Here is a 15,527-nt window from a genome sequence, read left to right as displayed (position 1 = left end):
CTTCCTTCTCTCTTTTACAATACGTAGCCGGACAGAACGCTAACTCTGTGGACGTCAAGTTGAAGAAACTTCTGGAGTCTCAGCCACAGGTGGCAAACTCCCTGTCTAATGCTGCTCAGAAAACATCACCCGAAGCCTCCGACAGAGACTTTAAGGTGAGTTGGACTGGGGTGAGTGTTGGGTTCAGTTCATTCAGTATCTGTGCATTCAGCGTAGCAGTGTTTCCTAACCAGGGTGCCTCCAGCTGTTGCAAAACTACAACTCCCGGCATGCCCGGACAGCCAAAGGCTGTCCGGGCATGCCGGAAGTTGTAGTTTTGCAACAGCTGGAGGCACCCTGGTTAGGAAACATTGACTTCTAGGCAGGACCGAGACTGCAGGTGGTGATGCATTACTATATCCATTTTCGTCTTAAAGCACAAAATTCTACCACATGCAGCATCGCCATAAGACTCCTCATCCCTCACAAGCACTTATTATTCAAAAAAGGGATTTTTATGCTTTTAACTGGGGGGGGGGGGGTGGGGGGGTTTTGTTCCCCCTTATGTAAATGCACCATCTGGCATCTTTCATGTTGATAAAACCATTTAAATGTACAAGTCATATTAACATAGGGAGAGCATTTGGAGGACCAGTCCGTACAAAGACCCCGGAGTAAAGAAATGGAAGTGGCATGTGTAATAGGCTTAGATTATAAGTGACAACAAATGCCAGAGAGAACTTGAAACTGACACCATTCAGATGGACATATAAGGACTTTAATCTCTGGATTTTTTTTTTTTTTTTTAATAACGCTAAATTCATATGCATAAAAAAAAAAGAAAAAAATTCAGTATTTTGGGAAGGATATGCAGCTGATTATATAGGTCACCGGCCGAATGACGTCACGGAGTGGAATCCCAGAACAATTAACGTTATGTTAACTTACACACGTACGGGTGTGAATACATATATGTGTGTGTGTATATGTCTATAATATATATATATATATATATATATATATAGTTCCAAAAATAATAGGGCGGCACTCCAGCGATCCAATGTACAAAAATATTTTATTCATCCAAAATGTGAAGCGACTTTTCAACCTACTCACTGTGGTCTTTTTCAAGCAAAACGGGACGTTTTGGTCTGGTCTTACATAGGACTGAGCACCCGCCTGGATCCTGGGATCTGAATCCCGCACAGTGCCACTCTCACACTTCAACTATCTATCTATATATATATATATATATGTGTGTGTGTGTATATATATATATATATATATATATATATATATACACACATATATCTGAGAATGGGGAATTTTTTTTAAATAACTATATATATATATATATATATATATATATATATATATATATAATATATATAGAAACCAAAAACAGGCGCAGCACTCCAAAAAACAGTGTGATTTAATATCTCATGTCAGCATTACAACGTTTCAACTCCTCCTGGAGCCATTTTCAAGCATGACATTCGTGTGTATATGTATGTATGTATGTGTGTGTGTGTGTGTGTGTGTGTGTATATGTATATATATATATATATATATATAATATATATATATAGTTTATTTATATGGATATATAATAAAAAAAAAATTGTGGGTCTATATATATATGCATATGTACAAAAGTAGACTATCTAGCTTTATTTCCATTATTTCTGGTTACATATAAGTTAACTCCAGGAATGTTTAAATTAAATTAACTTATATTTAACCAGAAATAATGGAAAGAAAGCTAGATAGTCTTTTTCTTCTAACAGTTTTATAGCTTGTTTGTTTTTATAAACAATATATATATATATATATATATATATAAATAAATAAATATATATATTTAATGTGTGTAATAAATATATAGTGTGTGTGTATATATATATATATATATATATATATATATATATATATATGAATTTTATGTAATTTTTATAATTTTATATTTTCTGTATGGCACATGTATCATAATGTTTGTAAGAAAGATATAGGTTTTTTTTGTAAGTGAGATATCTCTCTCTCTCTCTCCCTCTATATATATATATATATATATATATATATATATATATATACACACACATACATAAATCTACATATTCTAAGTATATTGTTTAGTTTTTTTAGCTTTTATTTTTATTAGTCTGATCCATTTGCTTATGTTGAGAAGTGGAGGGAGAACCTGTCAGTAGGATGACGGCTCCACGTTGTATAACTTTTCACCCACCTGCAGGTTGTTAGGGGACTCCATTGCTGACTGAAAGGATTTCCTTCCCCTAGATAGAGGAGCCCTTTGAAGTCCCAATACAATGACTTTCATTGCTTCCCTTAGCCTGTCTGTTCCAATAAACCGGTGATGAAAGTGTGTGGATCTAGCACCAGAAGAGTTTGTCTGTCTCACAACAAAAGGGACCCTAGATCAGGCCCAATCTGGGTTTTTTTTTTTTATATAATATTTACAGGGATATTTTGTCTGTTTTTGTCTGATGCTGCTTTCATTTTTTTTTTGTGTCATCCCGTGCTAGTTTTAATGTAAAATGAAGCCAGAGCGGGATTAATACAATGAATTGAAAAGGCTAACTGAATTAGTGGGCTTAACGGAATACATTTGTAAAGTGGCAGAAGTCCTTGCCCATACAAAGAAATCTTAAAATGGGATTTAGTGGCTAATCGGACTGATAGTTAGCACATTGCATGGCTTAGAGGCATTGCTAAGATTTTATTGTTTTGTTAGGTTAGTAGAGACTTTAAGGGGTTAAAGTCATGCATGTGTATATGTTCTGGTTTTGTTGTGTTTTTTGTTTTGTTTTATTTTTGCATGTGTGCAAGGGCACCCTCATGCATTATACATGCAGGGAGATATAGCTAATGTTAATCCCCCATATTCATTTCACAGGAGTTGGCCCTATGGGTTTGTTTGGGTGGCAACAAATATTTAAGGAGGTTCCGACTCTGAGACTGATACCTACTTAGAGGAAGGGTGATGTCTCGTTAGCCTTGTGGTCTATGTTCTTTAGTGTGAGCTTGTGTTTAGTAGAGAATTTTTTATTCGTTTATACTAATACTATGTTTTTGTTTTTTTTTGCATTTTGTTGTTTGACTTATAATTTGGTGTTCTGAGTAGGAAATTGTTTTTTTTTTCGGGGGTGGGTACAGGGGGGTTGGCATTAGCTTTGGCTCGTATGATTAGCAGGAATAATAAAATCCAGTTTTACACATTGATAAATACTCCACTCTGCGCTTGTGGGGACGGATAAACTATTACCTTCCCCAGAGGGTTCAGCATCCCCGGCCCCCTCTAGGCTGGAGAATAGGCTGCTGGGAGAACGCGCTCATTATTGATTGTCTCAATGCAGAGGAAGGGCAAAGTCTTGGTAGCTTTTGATAACCAGTCTCAGCATTCAGCAGGCTTAGTTATTAGTCATGCATCTTAGGCTTCCCCTATTTACTTTCAAAACACTTAATAAAAATAATAAAAGATTAGGTGTAAAATGAAATATTTGTTTGGTACACAGGGCCTCGGTATCTGCAGCTTCCACACGCTACTCCCGGTTTAGCCTTCTGGGATCTTTCATGTTGATAGACCTATTTGAATTTGCTACCAGTATTTGCATTGGAAGCCTAGGAAAAAATAAAATAAAATAACAATTGTCGCAGTAAAGGGCTTACCTATAAATCTGGCTTTAGAAAGGTATAGCTGATGAAATGCAGTTCAGTGGGGTTGTATTCTAATCCTGCCTTTTCAGACTTCATACAGCATTAGTGGTTTATCTGAATGGGCATAAAATTAGAAACTAGTTCTTCTTGTTGTACAAGTCGATTGGACTAGAGCGCGATAGAATCCCTCCCCGGTAAGGTTGCAGCGAAAGGGGAAGAGATTAGCAGGGACAAGCTTTGCAATTGATATCAATCGCTTTCTGAATATAGACAGCTGCATGGAAACCTCATAGTGGATGCTGGAAGTTCAGACTTTGGGTTACATTTCTCATGAATATGTTGGAGTTTGTGTTCTGGTGCTAAATTGGCTCATTAAGAAAAAAAATGTAAACTTTTATGCTTTATTTTAATGTGCAGAATAATTACGATTATTAAGGAGTGATGACTTATTAATGATAGGTTAGAGGACCTACAAACCTTTACCTTCCTAGATAACACTGTTTAGTCATAAAAAAACAAAAACTAAGCAAACTAAGAAAAAAATGCTCTAATATGAGGCAATGACTCAAAATATGTGAGTCAACCTAAAATCTTGGTATTACTGGGATTTTGTGCCTTTCATGTTTACCTATGGGGTCATAAGGGCAAAGCAGTGATGTCTAGCCTTAACCCTATTTATAGAGGACCTGTGGCCTCTCCTGACCGGTTTGTGTAAAAACTTGTATTCCCTTTGAAATAACAATTTTTAATACTCTGTGTTGTGCCATTCCTGTTATTCTTACTAGAAATGTCTGACTAAATTGGCCAACTGGGTGTTACCAGCTGAGGGCGTTCCTTTACACTTTCTGGGACTCAAATCTGATAGTGTAAGGATACACCCCTAACTGGTAAAATCCAGATGGTATTTTAGTCATACATTCTTGTAGGAATAACAGATGAACGGCGCAGTTATAAAAAATATCTTCCAGAATTATTATTTTATAAATAATACAAGTACAAGTATTTATCAAAACAGGCGGGTCAGTAAAGGTCACACGTCCTCTTTAAAGGGGTACGCCAGTGGAAAACTATTATTATTATTATTTTTAAATCAACTCGTGCCAGAACGTTAAAGGGTAGCTCCCACCATCCTATTTTTTTTTTTTGCTATCCCCCCCCCCCCCCCGCTACGGCACATGGTAAAATGAGGGTGCGTGAGTGCGCGTGTATACCCCGATATACCCCCAGGAAAGGCAGGGGGAGAGAGGCAGTCGCTGCCCGCTTCTCTCCCCCTGCCTTTCCTGGGGTCTAGAGCGCTGCTGTCGGCCCTTCTCACCCCCTGGTTATCGGCGCCGCTGCCCGTTCTGTCCCCCTGACTATCGGTGCCGGCGCCGATAGCCAGGGGGAGAGAAGCGGCGCCGACAGCCAGGGGGAGAGAAGGGGCAGCGGCACCCATTGCCGGCGCCGCTGCCCCGTTGCCTCCCCCATCCCCGGTGGCATAATTACCTGAGTCGGTCCGCGCTGCTGCAGGCCTCCGGCGTGCGTCCCCAGCGTCGTTGCTATGCACGGCGCGGCGCACTGACGTCATGCGCCGTGCCGTTCAGCGCATAGCAACGACGCCGGGGACGCACGCCGGAGGCCTGCAGCAGCGCGGACCCGACTCAGGTAATTATGCCACCGGGGATGGGGGGAGGCAATGGGGCAGCGGCGCCGGCAATGGGTGCCCCTGCCCCTTCTCTCCCCCTGGCTGTCAGCACCGGTACTGATAGTCAGGGGGACAGAACGGGCAGCGGCGCCGATAACCAGGGGGTGAGAAGGGCCGACAGCAGCGCTCTAGACCCCAGGAAAGGCAGGGGGAGAGAAGCAGGCAGCGACGGCCTCTCTCCCCCTGCCTTTCCTGGGGGTGTATCGGCGTATAACACGCACACAGACTATAGGCAAAAAATTTTTGCCTAAAAAGTGCGTGTTATACACCGATAAATACGGTAAGTACTACAACATATCAAAAAATAAAGTTGGTGACAGTGCCCATTTAAATAGATTTGTAAGTTAATTCTATTAAAAGAAATCTTAATCTTTCCAGTACTTGTCAGCTGCTGTATGCTCCACAGGAAGTTTTTTTCTTTTTGAATTTCTTTTCTGTCTGACTACAGAGCTCTCTGCTAACACCTCTGTCCATGTCAGGAACTGTCCAGAGCAGGAGAAAATCCCCATAGCAAACCTATCCTGCTTCGGACAGTTCCTGACATGGACAGAGGTGTCAGCAGAGAGGACTGTGGTCAGACAGAAAAGAAATTCAAAAAGAAAAAAACTTCCTCTGTAGTATACAGCAGCTAAGTACTGGAAGGATTAATATTTTCCAAGAGAAGTAATTTACAAATCTGTTTTACTTTCTGGCACCAGTTGATTTTAAAAAAAAAAAATGTTTTCCACCGGAGTACCCCTTTTAAGTGCAGCTTTCTAGTTTTATTTCAGTTTCCGTAGCTACATCCATGTAGATATTTGTCTCTAGTTCTTAATTTTTTTAGTTGTATCTTCTATAGAGGACATTTTATCTCAATTTGCCCATAAACAGTTAAGGGTATCGGTCAACAATTTTTTATCAGTATTGGCTTATATTTTTCCTGGTCAAGACTCATGCAGTGGACATCTTTTACCTTTTTTTATTGCCTCTTTCTTTAATTATTTCAGTAAATTTCTCACAACAGTTCTCTCCCAATCCCTCCATACACATGAACGTTTGGCTCAGCCAAGGAGTCGTGTGTTCTGAATCGAGAGAAGAAGGAGGTTAGGCCGCTCGTAGACTCCTCTGGCGCTGGCTTATCTCTTTAAGAATAAAAGGATCTTTCTTTCCCCTGACATATCAGGGCGCCCTGTACACATTAGACATTTGGACATTTCTGCTGAAATCGGCGGGCTCAGACAACTTTAAATCTTCCAACAACTTTGTATCCTAAAACATGCCCAAAACTAAAGCAGTCTGGATGCGGATTTGCTGGAAATCCCATAGACTTGCATGGGACTTTCAGCAAATCAGTATTCTGATTACAGTGGTCCCTCAACATACGATGGTAATCCGTTCCAAATGGACCATCGTTTGTTGAAACCATCGCATGTTGAGGGATCCGTGCAATGTAAAGTATAGGGCAGTGGTCTACAACCTGCGGACCCCCAAATGTTGCAAAACTACAACACCCAGCATGCCCGGACAGCCAACGGCTGTCCGGGCATGCTGGGTGTTGTAGTTTTGCAACATCTGGAGGTCCGCAGGTTGTAGACCATTGTTAGAGGAAGTTGTACTCACCTTTCCCCACCGCTCCGGACCGTCACCGCTGCCCGGGATGTCGCCGTCCATCGCTGTCGCGGCTTCCCCGATGTGTCCCCGATGCTCCAGCAAGGCCTCTGCTTCCCCTGCATCCGTGCTCTCCGACGCCGCCATCACGTTGCTACGCACGCCGCTCCTATTGGATGACGGGATGGCGTGCGCAGCGACGTTATGACGACGATGGAGAGCGACGACGATGCAGGGGATCCTGAAGAGGATGCGGCGGAGCCCCGAGGACAGGTAAGTGATTGTCACCGGAGCTCACAGGGCACCGTAAACGGCTATCCGGCGGCAGCTGAAGCAGTGTGCTCTGCCGGATAGCCGTTTATGCGATGGCCCCGACATACAAAAGCATCGTATGTTGATGCTGCCTTCAACATGCGATGGCCTCTGAGGCCATCGTATGTTGAAATGATCGTATGTCGGGGCCATCGTAGGTCGAGGGGTCACTGTACTAGCAGTGGGCGAATCTCAGGATGCAAAGTTGTCGGGGGACCAACATTGGAGTTACACTTTAAAAGGACGGCTTTGGTCTGTGCTGGTCTAAAGACTAGAGCGAACATTAAGGCCCTGACCAGTCCAGTTAGAAGAGTTTGTCAAGTATTATGATTGTACCTGTCATGATCTATACACTGTGCTGAGATGAGGTCCCGCCTGCATTTCCTGACACTTGTCTCCGCCATGCTGCTGCCATAGACAATTTGCAAGCAGGACCAGAAGGGGGACCCCTTGTGGCCATACTTTTAGGGGTAAAATCAAAACTTCTGATATGTCACATTTTTTTAAAGTAAAAGCCACCCTTTAAAAGCTGTATATATTATACAACCATATGTTTATATTGCCCACTGGCTGTGGTCATAACTGTGGTAAAATGATGAGCTATAATTTCAGGTTATGAGTGAGACGGTTAAAAATAGCTGTGATCATCTTAGTCTGAGGACCCCAGAGTTTATGTGCAGCATGTGAGATGGTTGGGAGAATGGGATTGTGACCAGAAAAGCAATGCCTGGAAGTGATTGGTTAAGAAGAGAGTATGGGGGGTTTAGTATTGTATTGTGTGAACAGTCACATAGGTGGCTCCCACATCTCCGCAGATGCTTAAGATGAGAATACTTCAATTAAAAAACAAACAAAAGCCATACTGTTTTGCCCCAAATAATTAAAGGGGTATTCCAGGATTTTTTTTATTTGACTATGCTACAGGGGCTGTAAAGTTAGTTTAGTTCATAATATAGTGTCTGTACCTGTGTGTAACGGTTTTCTCACAATTCTTCTGTGGTTTTCACCCCAATATTTATTTTTAACAGCATACAAAATGACTGTTGTCTCAGATTTTTCCCAGCTTGTAATGCGGTCGAGACCTGACTCACTAGTCATCTGATGACAGGGAGCCTGTCTGCTTCAATGGGTGGAGGGATCAATCTGCAACTAATTCAACAGCTGTAGGCATCCTGATTGAAGACCACAGGTCTTTTGAATGGATGCAGCTCATTTATGTTTCAGTGGGTGGGATGGCTGATGTGTGGGAGGAAGGAACATGGAATTGTGGGATTTGTAGTCAAAAAAGTAAAGTCAAACAGGAAATACCAGTTCACAAAAAGCTAGCCACAGTGTTATGGTAATCTCACAGCATAGCCATTTAGCCCCAAGATAAGCGCACATCCTTCCTGAGCATGTCCATTACTGTCTGCCAGGTACATACTAAAATCACCTTATGGTGGAGAACCCCTTTAAAGTCTTGATTCTGTAAGGTTTATTATCCATAATCTATAAACATTTCTAAAACAATCTAGGATAATTTCGCTTTTATATGATCCTGATCTGACAGTCTTTTTGAATTTAATATTGTAATAAATTTATGTATATTTTATGTTATTTTCATTTATGTTCTATTGTCCTCTAAACCATTAAGGACAGATAAGACGTTAAACTTTTTCTTTACACTATTTTTGGATTTTCTCTCAGACCTGTGTTTGGGGTAATGTATTCTTCACTATCTGTTAGGTGTTCTCATATCTTTTGATGCAAAATTTTTATTTACAAAAATAGAAAATCCGATCAGGCACAAGATTGCCATAGCCTGCCACCCCTCCTGACATGTCCACTTCAGTACATACTTGCCTTATCCTGTAGCAATTGTTTGGAAAGTTTTACTGTGTAGTGATATACAGAAAAAAGTTCTTCATTTATTCATACATTTCCATGGGGACTATTAGAGGGACGATACAACGCAGAGTTACGTTTCCGGACAGGTATCAGCTCCACATGGTTTAGGTTTTGTTATCTATATGCCAGATTTTGTTTTCCCATGAACAATTCTCTTTTCTTGCCTCCATTATGAAGCACACTTAACATAATCTTTTTCTGTTTATTAGAATGGTACTGATGTATCTGGCGCAGACAGACAGCACAAACCTTCAGATCGCTTCAAGAATCCTGTTGTGATCAACAAAGATCTAGCAGTCAGGAAAATAGAACTAGAGTCCTTCAGCCAATGGGTGGAGATCTGTCCAGGTATATAACTTGCTTTATATAAATTACTTGCTGACAAGTATATTAACTTATTAAGCCTACAACATTTGTGTGGTATTTATAGGGCAAAAATATGGTCCTTAAAGAGATTATCTAGTGTTTTAGAAATAATATGGTGCAGAGGGGGGAAGGAGAAACTATTCATACCTAGCGCTGTTTCCCCGCAACTCCTGTTGTTTGTCCTGTCCCCGATTTTCTCTCTTCTTCCTGCTTAAAAGACAAACACTTGTTTCAGGATATACCAGCTCAGCCAATCGCTGGCACCAGCACTGTCCTGTATTAGCCAATGATTGGCTGAGTTGGCAGGTCTCAGAAGCGGGAAGAAGAGTAGGGAACAGAAGAAGGGGAATACAAGCTGCAGGGGGCCAGAGCTAGGTAAGTATAAGGTTTTTTTTCTATTTCTTCAGAACACTTGCACTTAATTCAAACTATTGTTAGGGTGAGTTCTCCCATATGGCCCCATTAGAAGGCCATCCAACCCTACTGTAATGGCAGAAGTCACTGGGAGAGAGTGGCCGGACATGTTGGATTTCAACACTCCCAATCCTTGTTCTTGGGAAATAAGTTGCCCCCATAGAAGTGTGACAACAACTTTCCCTTATGTGTTTCTTCACCACACGTCGATATTGAACAGCACTAACTGCTTGTATATTTCTGTGAAGTCCCATCCTCTGCCTCTCTACCAAAATATAATGGACTTTTTTCTCCGGCAATTAATTGCATTTTTACAACAGCTGAAGCCACCGTGGTTAGAAAACACTGGTCTTCTGCATTAAAAGGCAGCTCATTAGTGTTTTAATTGGTGGCTGATGTGTGGAGAAAAGTGACCATACAATTAAGGAATCATGGGACTTGTAGTTGAAGAAGGAAACTCCAACAGGAAATAGCCAGTTCACAAACAGATAGCCACAGTGTTATGCTTATCTCACAACATTTAGCCGTAAGACAAGAACGGATCCTTCCTAAGCATGTCTATTACTGTCTGGCAGGTAAGTATTAAAATCACCTTATTGGTGGATAACCCCTTTAAGGACAGCCACCTACATCTGACATTCTGACGATTGTTTTATTTTTTTAAAGATAAGTAAGGGCTTCACCACCTTTTTACTTACTATTTGATATAAAAGCTATGTTGCCCTTTTAACAAGGACCATCTAGCAGCCAATCACAGAGCTGCTTTTTTTTTCCCAGAGCAGTCTAAGAAATAAGAGCTGAATTCTGATTGGTCGGTACGAACAAGAAGGCTCCTTATTTGCATCCTTGCTCTAATGCAGTGGTCTCAAACTATGGCCCTCCAGATGTCACAAAACTTCAACTCCCAGCATGCCCGGACAGCCGTTGGCTGTCCGGGCATGCTGGGAGTTGAAGTTTTGCAACATTCAGAGGGCCACAATTTGAGACCACTTCTCTAATGCTTCCTTGTGAAGTGCCATTATATATTTACCGACAGATGTTTTTCCTCTTGTAACAAGTGTCGGCGGGTTTTCTTTCATTTTGAGTGTTTCTTTACCACACGTCGATATTGATCAGCGCTAACTGCTTGTACACTTATGTGCAGTCCCATCCTCTGCCTCCCCACCTAAATATAATGGACTTTTTTTTTTCTCCGGCTTCTGTTTATTTATTTTGCAGAGATGAAAAGGCAGAGATCAATGCAAGAGGACACAAAAAGAGGGAATGAAGGAGCAGTGATAACCGAGACCCAGAAGAAGCCCTCAGAAGATGAAGTGCTAAATGTATTTTACTTTCCCCTCTCTCTGCCCTATTTCGTGATTGCTGATAATTCTCCACTGCATGGGAAAATTGTGCTTTTATTTGTAAAAAAAAAAAAAAAAAAATGAGATGTTAGTTTTTATTTTTTTCCCCTTTGCGGAGATGTCAATCTCTGGTGCATTGAAATCTCTGTACGAGGGGCGCACCGCCAAATTAGTCTGCACCAAGGTGATAATTGTCAGATAAAAAAAAACTCTCACTTGCAAAAAAGTCCCCCCCCCCCCCCCCCTTTCTTATTTGAGGCGTTGCCATTGAGGGCACTTCCCCGTCCAGAGATGCCAGTATTGATCTAGCGGGAGTATTTTAATTATTACAATGGAAGATACGGCGGTGCTGCAGTTAGAGGGACAAGTCACAGGAGACCTGCTCGATTTTTTTTTTTTCCCAGCCAACCCATTTTGTTGACTTGGGTTAATGGGTGTTCAACCTTTCCATTATCCAGATCAGCCGTGAATTACCAGCTGAATGATGTTTGCATTAATATAATATATATGGTAATTTCTTCACTTAATTAACGGGGAGGTTCAGCTCGGTAGGAGTATGGGCTGATCATGTGTAAAATTGATTTGTGAGGGAAATATTTAATAGACCGCCGGGAGAAAGCAGCGTTTGATGGACAGCTGTGTAGGGGACGGATAGAGGAAGGGAACACGCTGGAACCTGTGTGTTTCCCAGCATGCCCAGCCCGGTGTATGACAGCGGCCATTCACTGTGTATAATTTGACAAATTGGCTTTATTTTCTTTATTTCTGCGGAGATGGCAAAGATCGTCGGAGACAGCGTCCTGGCCAAAGGTTATAAAAATAACACATTCACAATAAAAATAACATATTCACAATCAAAAATAACACATTCACAATAAAAAATAAGACATTCACAATCAAAAATAACACATTCACAATAAAAATAACACATTCACAATAAAAACTAACACATTCACAATAAAAAATAACAAATTCACAATAAAAAATAACAAATTCACAATAAAAAATAACACATTCACAATAAAAATAACACATTCACAATAAAAATAACACATTCACAATAAAAATAACACATTCACAATAAAAATAACACATTCACAATAAAAAAAATAACACATTCACAATAAAAAAAATAACACATTCACAATAAAAAAAATAACACATTCACAATAAAAAATAACAAATTCACAATAAAAAATAACACATTTGCAATAAAAATAACACATTCACGCCTAGGAAACCATAGGTCTTGGCTTTTTATCACTTTGGGCTTTTAGTTTGTAGGGTTTTCATGTTGATCGAGTCATTAGACTTGCTTACTGTGTAATAGCCCGCAGTGCATCAATTCTATTGACTGTAAATCAGTTGGATAATGCGAATCCAGATATCCTGTGCTACACAAGGTCCAGTCTGTAAAACCAGAGCCCAATAGCAAAAACCTAAACAGGTATAGGATTTAGTAGCTGGAAATGGTGTAGCGAATCTGTAAACCAGGCTTTCCCCAACCTGTAGCTCTCCAGCTGTTGCAAAACTAGAAACTCCTACCATGCAGCAGAGATTTAAGTTTGCAACAGCTGTAGAGGTCCAGGCGGGTACACTGCTGTAAACAGATATAGTTATATAGTCAATGGACAATGTCACTAACTTTAAAGGGGTACTCTGGTGGAAAACTTTATTTTATTTTATTCATTTTTTTAAGTTAAACAGATCTGTAAATTACTTCTATTAAAAAAATCTTAATCCTTCCAGTACTTATTAGCGGCTGTATACTACAGAGGAAATTCTTTTCTTTTTGAATTCCTTTTCTGTCACGACCACAGTGCTCTCTGCTGACACCTCTGTCCATCCAATGGTCCAGAGCAGCATATGTTTGCTATGGGGTTTTTCTCCTACTCTGGACAGTTCCCGACATGGACAGAGGTGTCAGCAGAGAGCACTGTGGTCGTGACAGAACAGAAATTCAAAAAGAAAATAATTTCCTCTGTAGTATACAGCTACAAATAAGTACTGGAAGGATTAATATTTTTTAATAGAAGAAATTTACAGATCTGTTTAACTTAAAAAAAATAAAAAATAAAATAAAAAAAAAGGGTTTCCGCCGGAGCACCCCTTTAAAGCCTGTCCCCCATGTCTTACATGGATGCTGGAAGCTCAGATACTGGGAGTTGTTTGATGGAACACTCACTCTGCTTTGGATCTCTATGGGGAAGATTTATCAAAACCTGCCCAGATGAAAAGTTGCTGAGTTGCCCATAGCAACCAATCAGATCGCTTCTTTAATTTATGAAAAGGTCTCTAAAAATGAAAGAAGCAATCTGATTGGTTGCTATGGGCAACTCAGCAACTTATCCACTGGACAGGTTTTGATAAAATTTCCCCCAATATCTCTAACTGGAATGGAGAAAAAAAAGGCGTCACCAGTAAATTTAAAGGGGTACTCCGGTGGAAAACTTTTTATTTTTATTTTTTTTATTTTTATTTTTTTTTAAATCAACTGGTGCCAGAAAGTTAATCAGGTTTGTAAATTACTTCTATTAAAAAATCTTAATCCTTCCTGTATTTATTAGCTGCTGAATACTACATAGGAAATTATTTTCTTTTTGGAACACAGAGCTCTCTGCTGACATCATGACCACAGTGCTCTCTGCTGACATCTCTGTCCATTTTAGGAACTGTCCAGAGCAGCATATGTTTGCTATGGGGATTTTCTCCTACTCTGGTCAGTTCTTAAAATGGAATTTTGCAACAGCTGGAGGCACCCTGATTGGGAAACACTAGAATATAGCATAGATACAACATACTATAGATCTAGCTTAGATACAGAATATACGGTAAATACAGCATACTATACATATTATATAGATACGGCATACTATAGATATCACATAGAGACAACATACTATAGAAATAACATAGATTCAGAATATAGTTATACAAATAAGTTAATGAAGTTTATCTTCCAGCATCCGGTTTCCTGAAAATCTCATAGTTGGACAGTTGATAAAGATAGAGATTGGCTATATACTCGCCCTTGTATCATCGTGTCCAATTCCTGTTCAGTAGGATCTTAGTAATTGTGATACACTTCTTAGAGTATATTTTACGCCCATACAAATGACACAGGGTCTAGTGATACCAAGGTTTTTTATTTATGTCCCTGTTTCATGGACAGCTAAGCTACAGTCAGTAGAACTGTCTTTAGAGCACTTGTAGTAGTCGCTACCCTGCTTTCCCAAACTCCAAAGGTTCCCTCCTTTGGAGGGTCTCCTGCTTCCTACTCCATACTTCCTATGTACTTACTACTATATAGTCAAGGCCGTAAATGTTGGCGCCCCTGAAATTTTTCAAGAAAGTGAAGAATTTCTCACAGAAAAGGATTGCAGTAACTCATTTTTTGCAATACACATTTTTATTCCCTTTGTGTGTATTAGAACTAAACCAAAAAAGGGAGGAAAAAAGCTAATTGGACATAATGTCACACCAAACACCAAACATGGGCTGGACAACATTATTGGCACCCTTAAAGGGGTACTCCAGTGAAAACCTTTTTTCTTTTAAATCAACTGGTGGCAGAAAGTTAAACATATTTGTAAATTACTTCTATTTAAAAATCTTAATCCTTCCAGTACTTATTAGCTGCTGAATGCTACAGAGGAAATTCCTTTCTTTTTGGAACACTGATGACATCACGAGCACAGGGCTCTCTGCTGACATCTCTGTCCATTTTAGCAACCATGCATAGCAGATGTATGCTAAGGGCAGCATGGTGGCTCAGTGGTTAGCACTGCTGCCTTGCAGTGCTGGGGACATGGGTTCAAGTCTGACTAAGGACAACAATAAATAAAGCGTTATTATTATTATAATAACGTCAGCAGAGAGAACTGTGCTCGTGATGTCATCAGAGAGCATTCCAAAAAGAAAATAATTTCCTCTGTAGTATTCAGCAGCTAATAAGTACAGGAAGGATTAAGATTTTTTAATAGAAGTAATTTACAAATATGTTTAACTTTCTGCCACCAGTTGATTTAAAAGAAAAAAGGTTTTCACCGGAGTACCCCTTTAACATAATATTTGGTTGCACACCCTTTGGAAAAAATAACTGAAATCAGTGGCTTCCTATAACCATCAATAAGCTTCTTACACCTCTCAGCCGGAATGTTGGACCACTCTTCCTTTGCAAACTGCTCCAGGTCTCTCTTATTGGAAGGCACCTTTTCCCAACAGCAATTTTAAGATCTCTCCACAGGTGTTCAATGGGATTAGGTCTGGACTTATTGCTGGCC

The 15,527-nt window shown here is 40.1% G+C and overlaps 1 protein-coding gene across 8 annotated transcripts in view; it reads left to right on the top strand.

Moving 5' to 3' along the window:
- The window catches only part of EHBP1 (EH domain binding protein 1), a 430,856-nt gene that overhangs the window by 337,640 nt on the left and 77,689 nt on the right, over nt 1–15,527 (top strand). For 7 of the 8 annotated variants that reach the window (XM_056568005.1, XM_056568009.1, XM_056568004.1 and 4 more), the window contains 3 exons: nt 28–155; nt 9,331–9,469; nt 11,120–11,223. In XM_056568005.1, the coding sequence (XP_056423980.1) occupies nt 28–155; nt 9,331–9,469; nt 11,120–11,223 (371 nt within the window). The remainder of the gene's footprint in view (nt 1–27; nt 156–9,330; nt 9,470–11,119; nt 11,224–15,527) is intronic. The other variant, XM_056568010.1, reaches the window with a different exon arrangement.

This window comes from Hyla sarda, chromosome 3, assembly GCF_029499605.1.
Source record: "Hyla sarda isolate aHylSar1 chromosome 3, aHylSar1.hap1, whole genome shotgun sequence".
In the NCBI taxonomy this organism is placed as follows: domain Eukaryota; kingdom Metazoa; phylum Chordata; class Amphibia; order Anura; family Hylidae; genus Hyla; species Hyla sarda.
The sequence above is the reverse complement of the archived record's forward strand: the minus strand, read 5'-3'. Positions and strand labels throughout refer to the sequence as shown.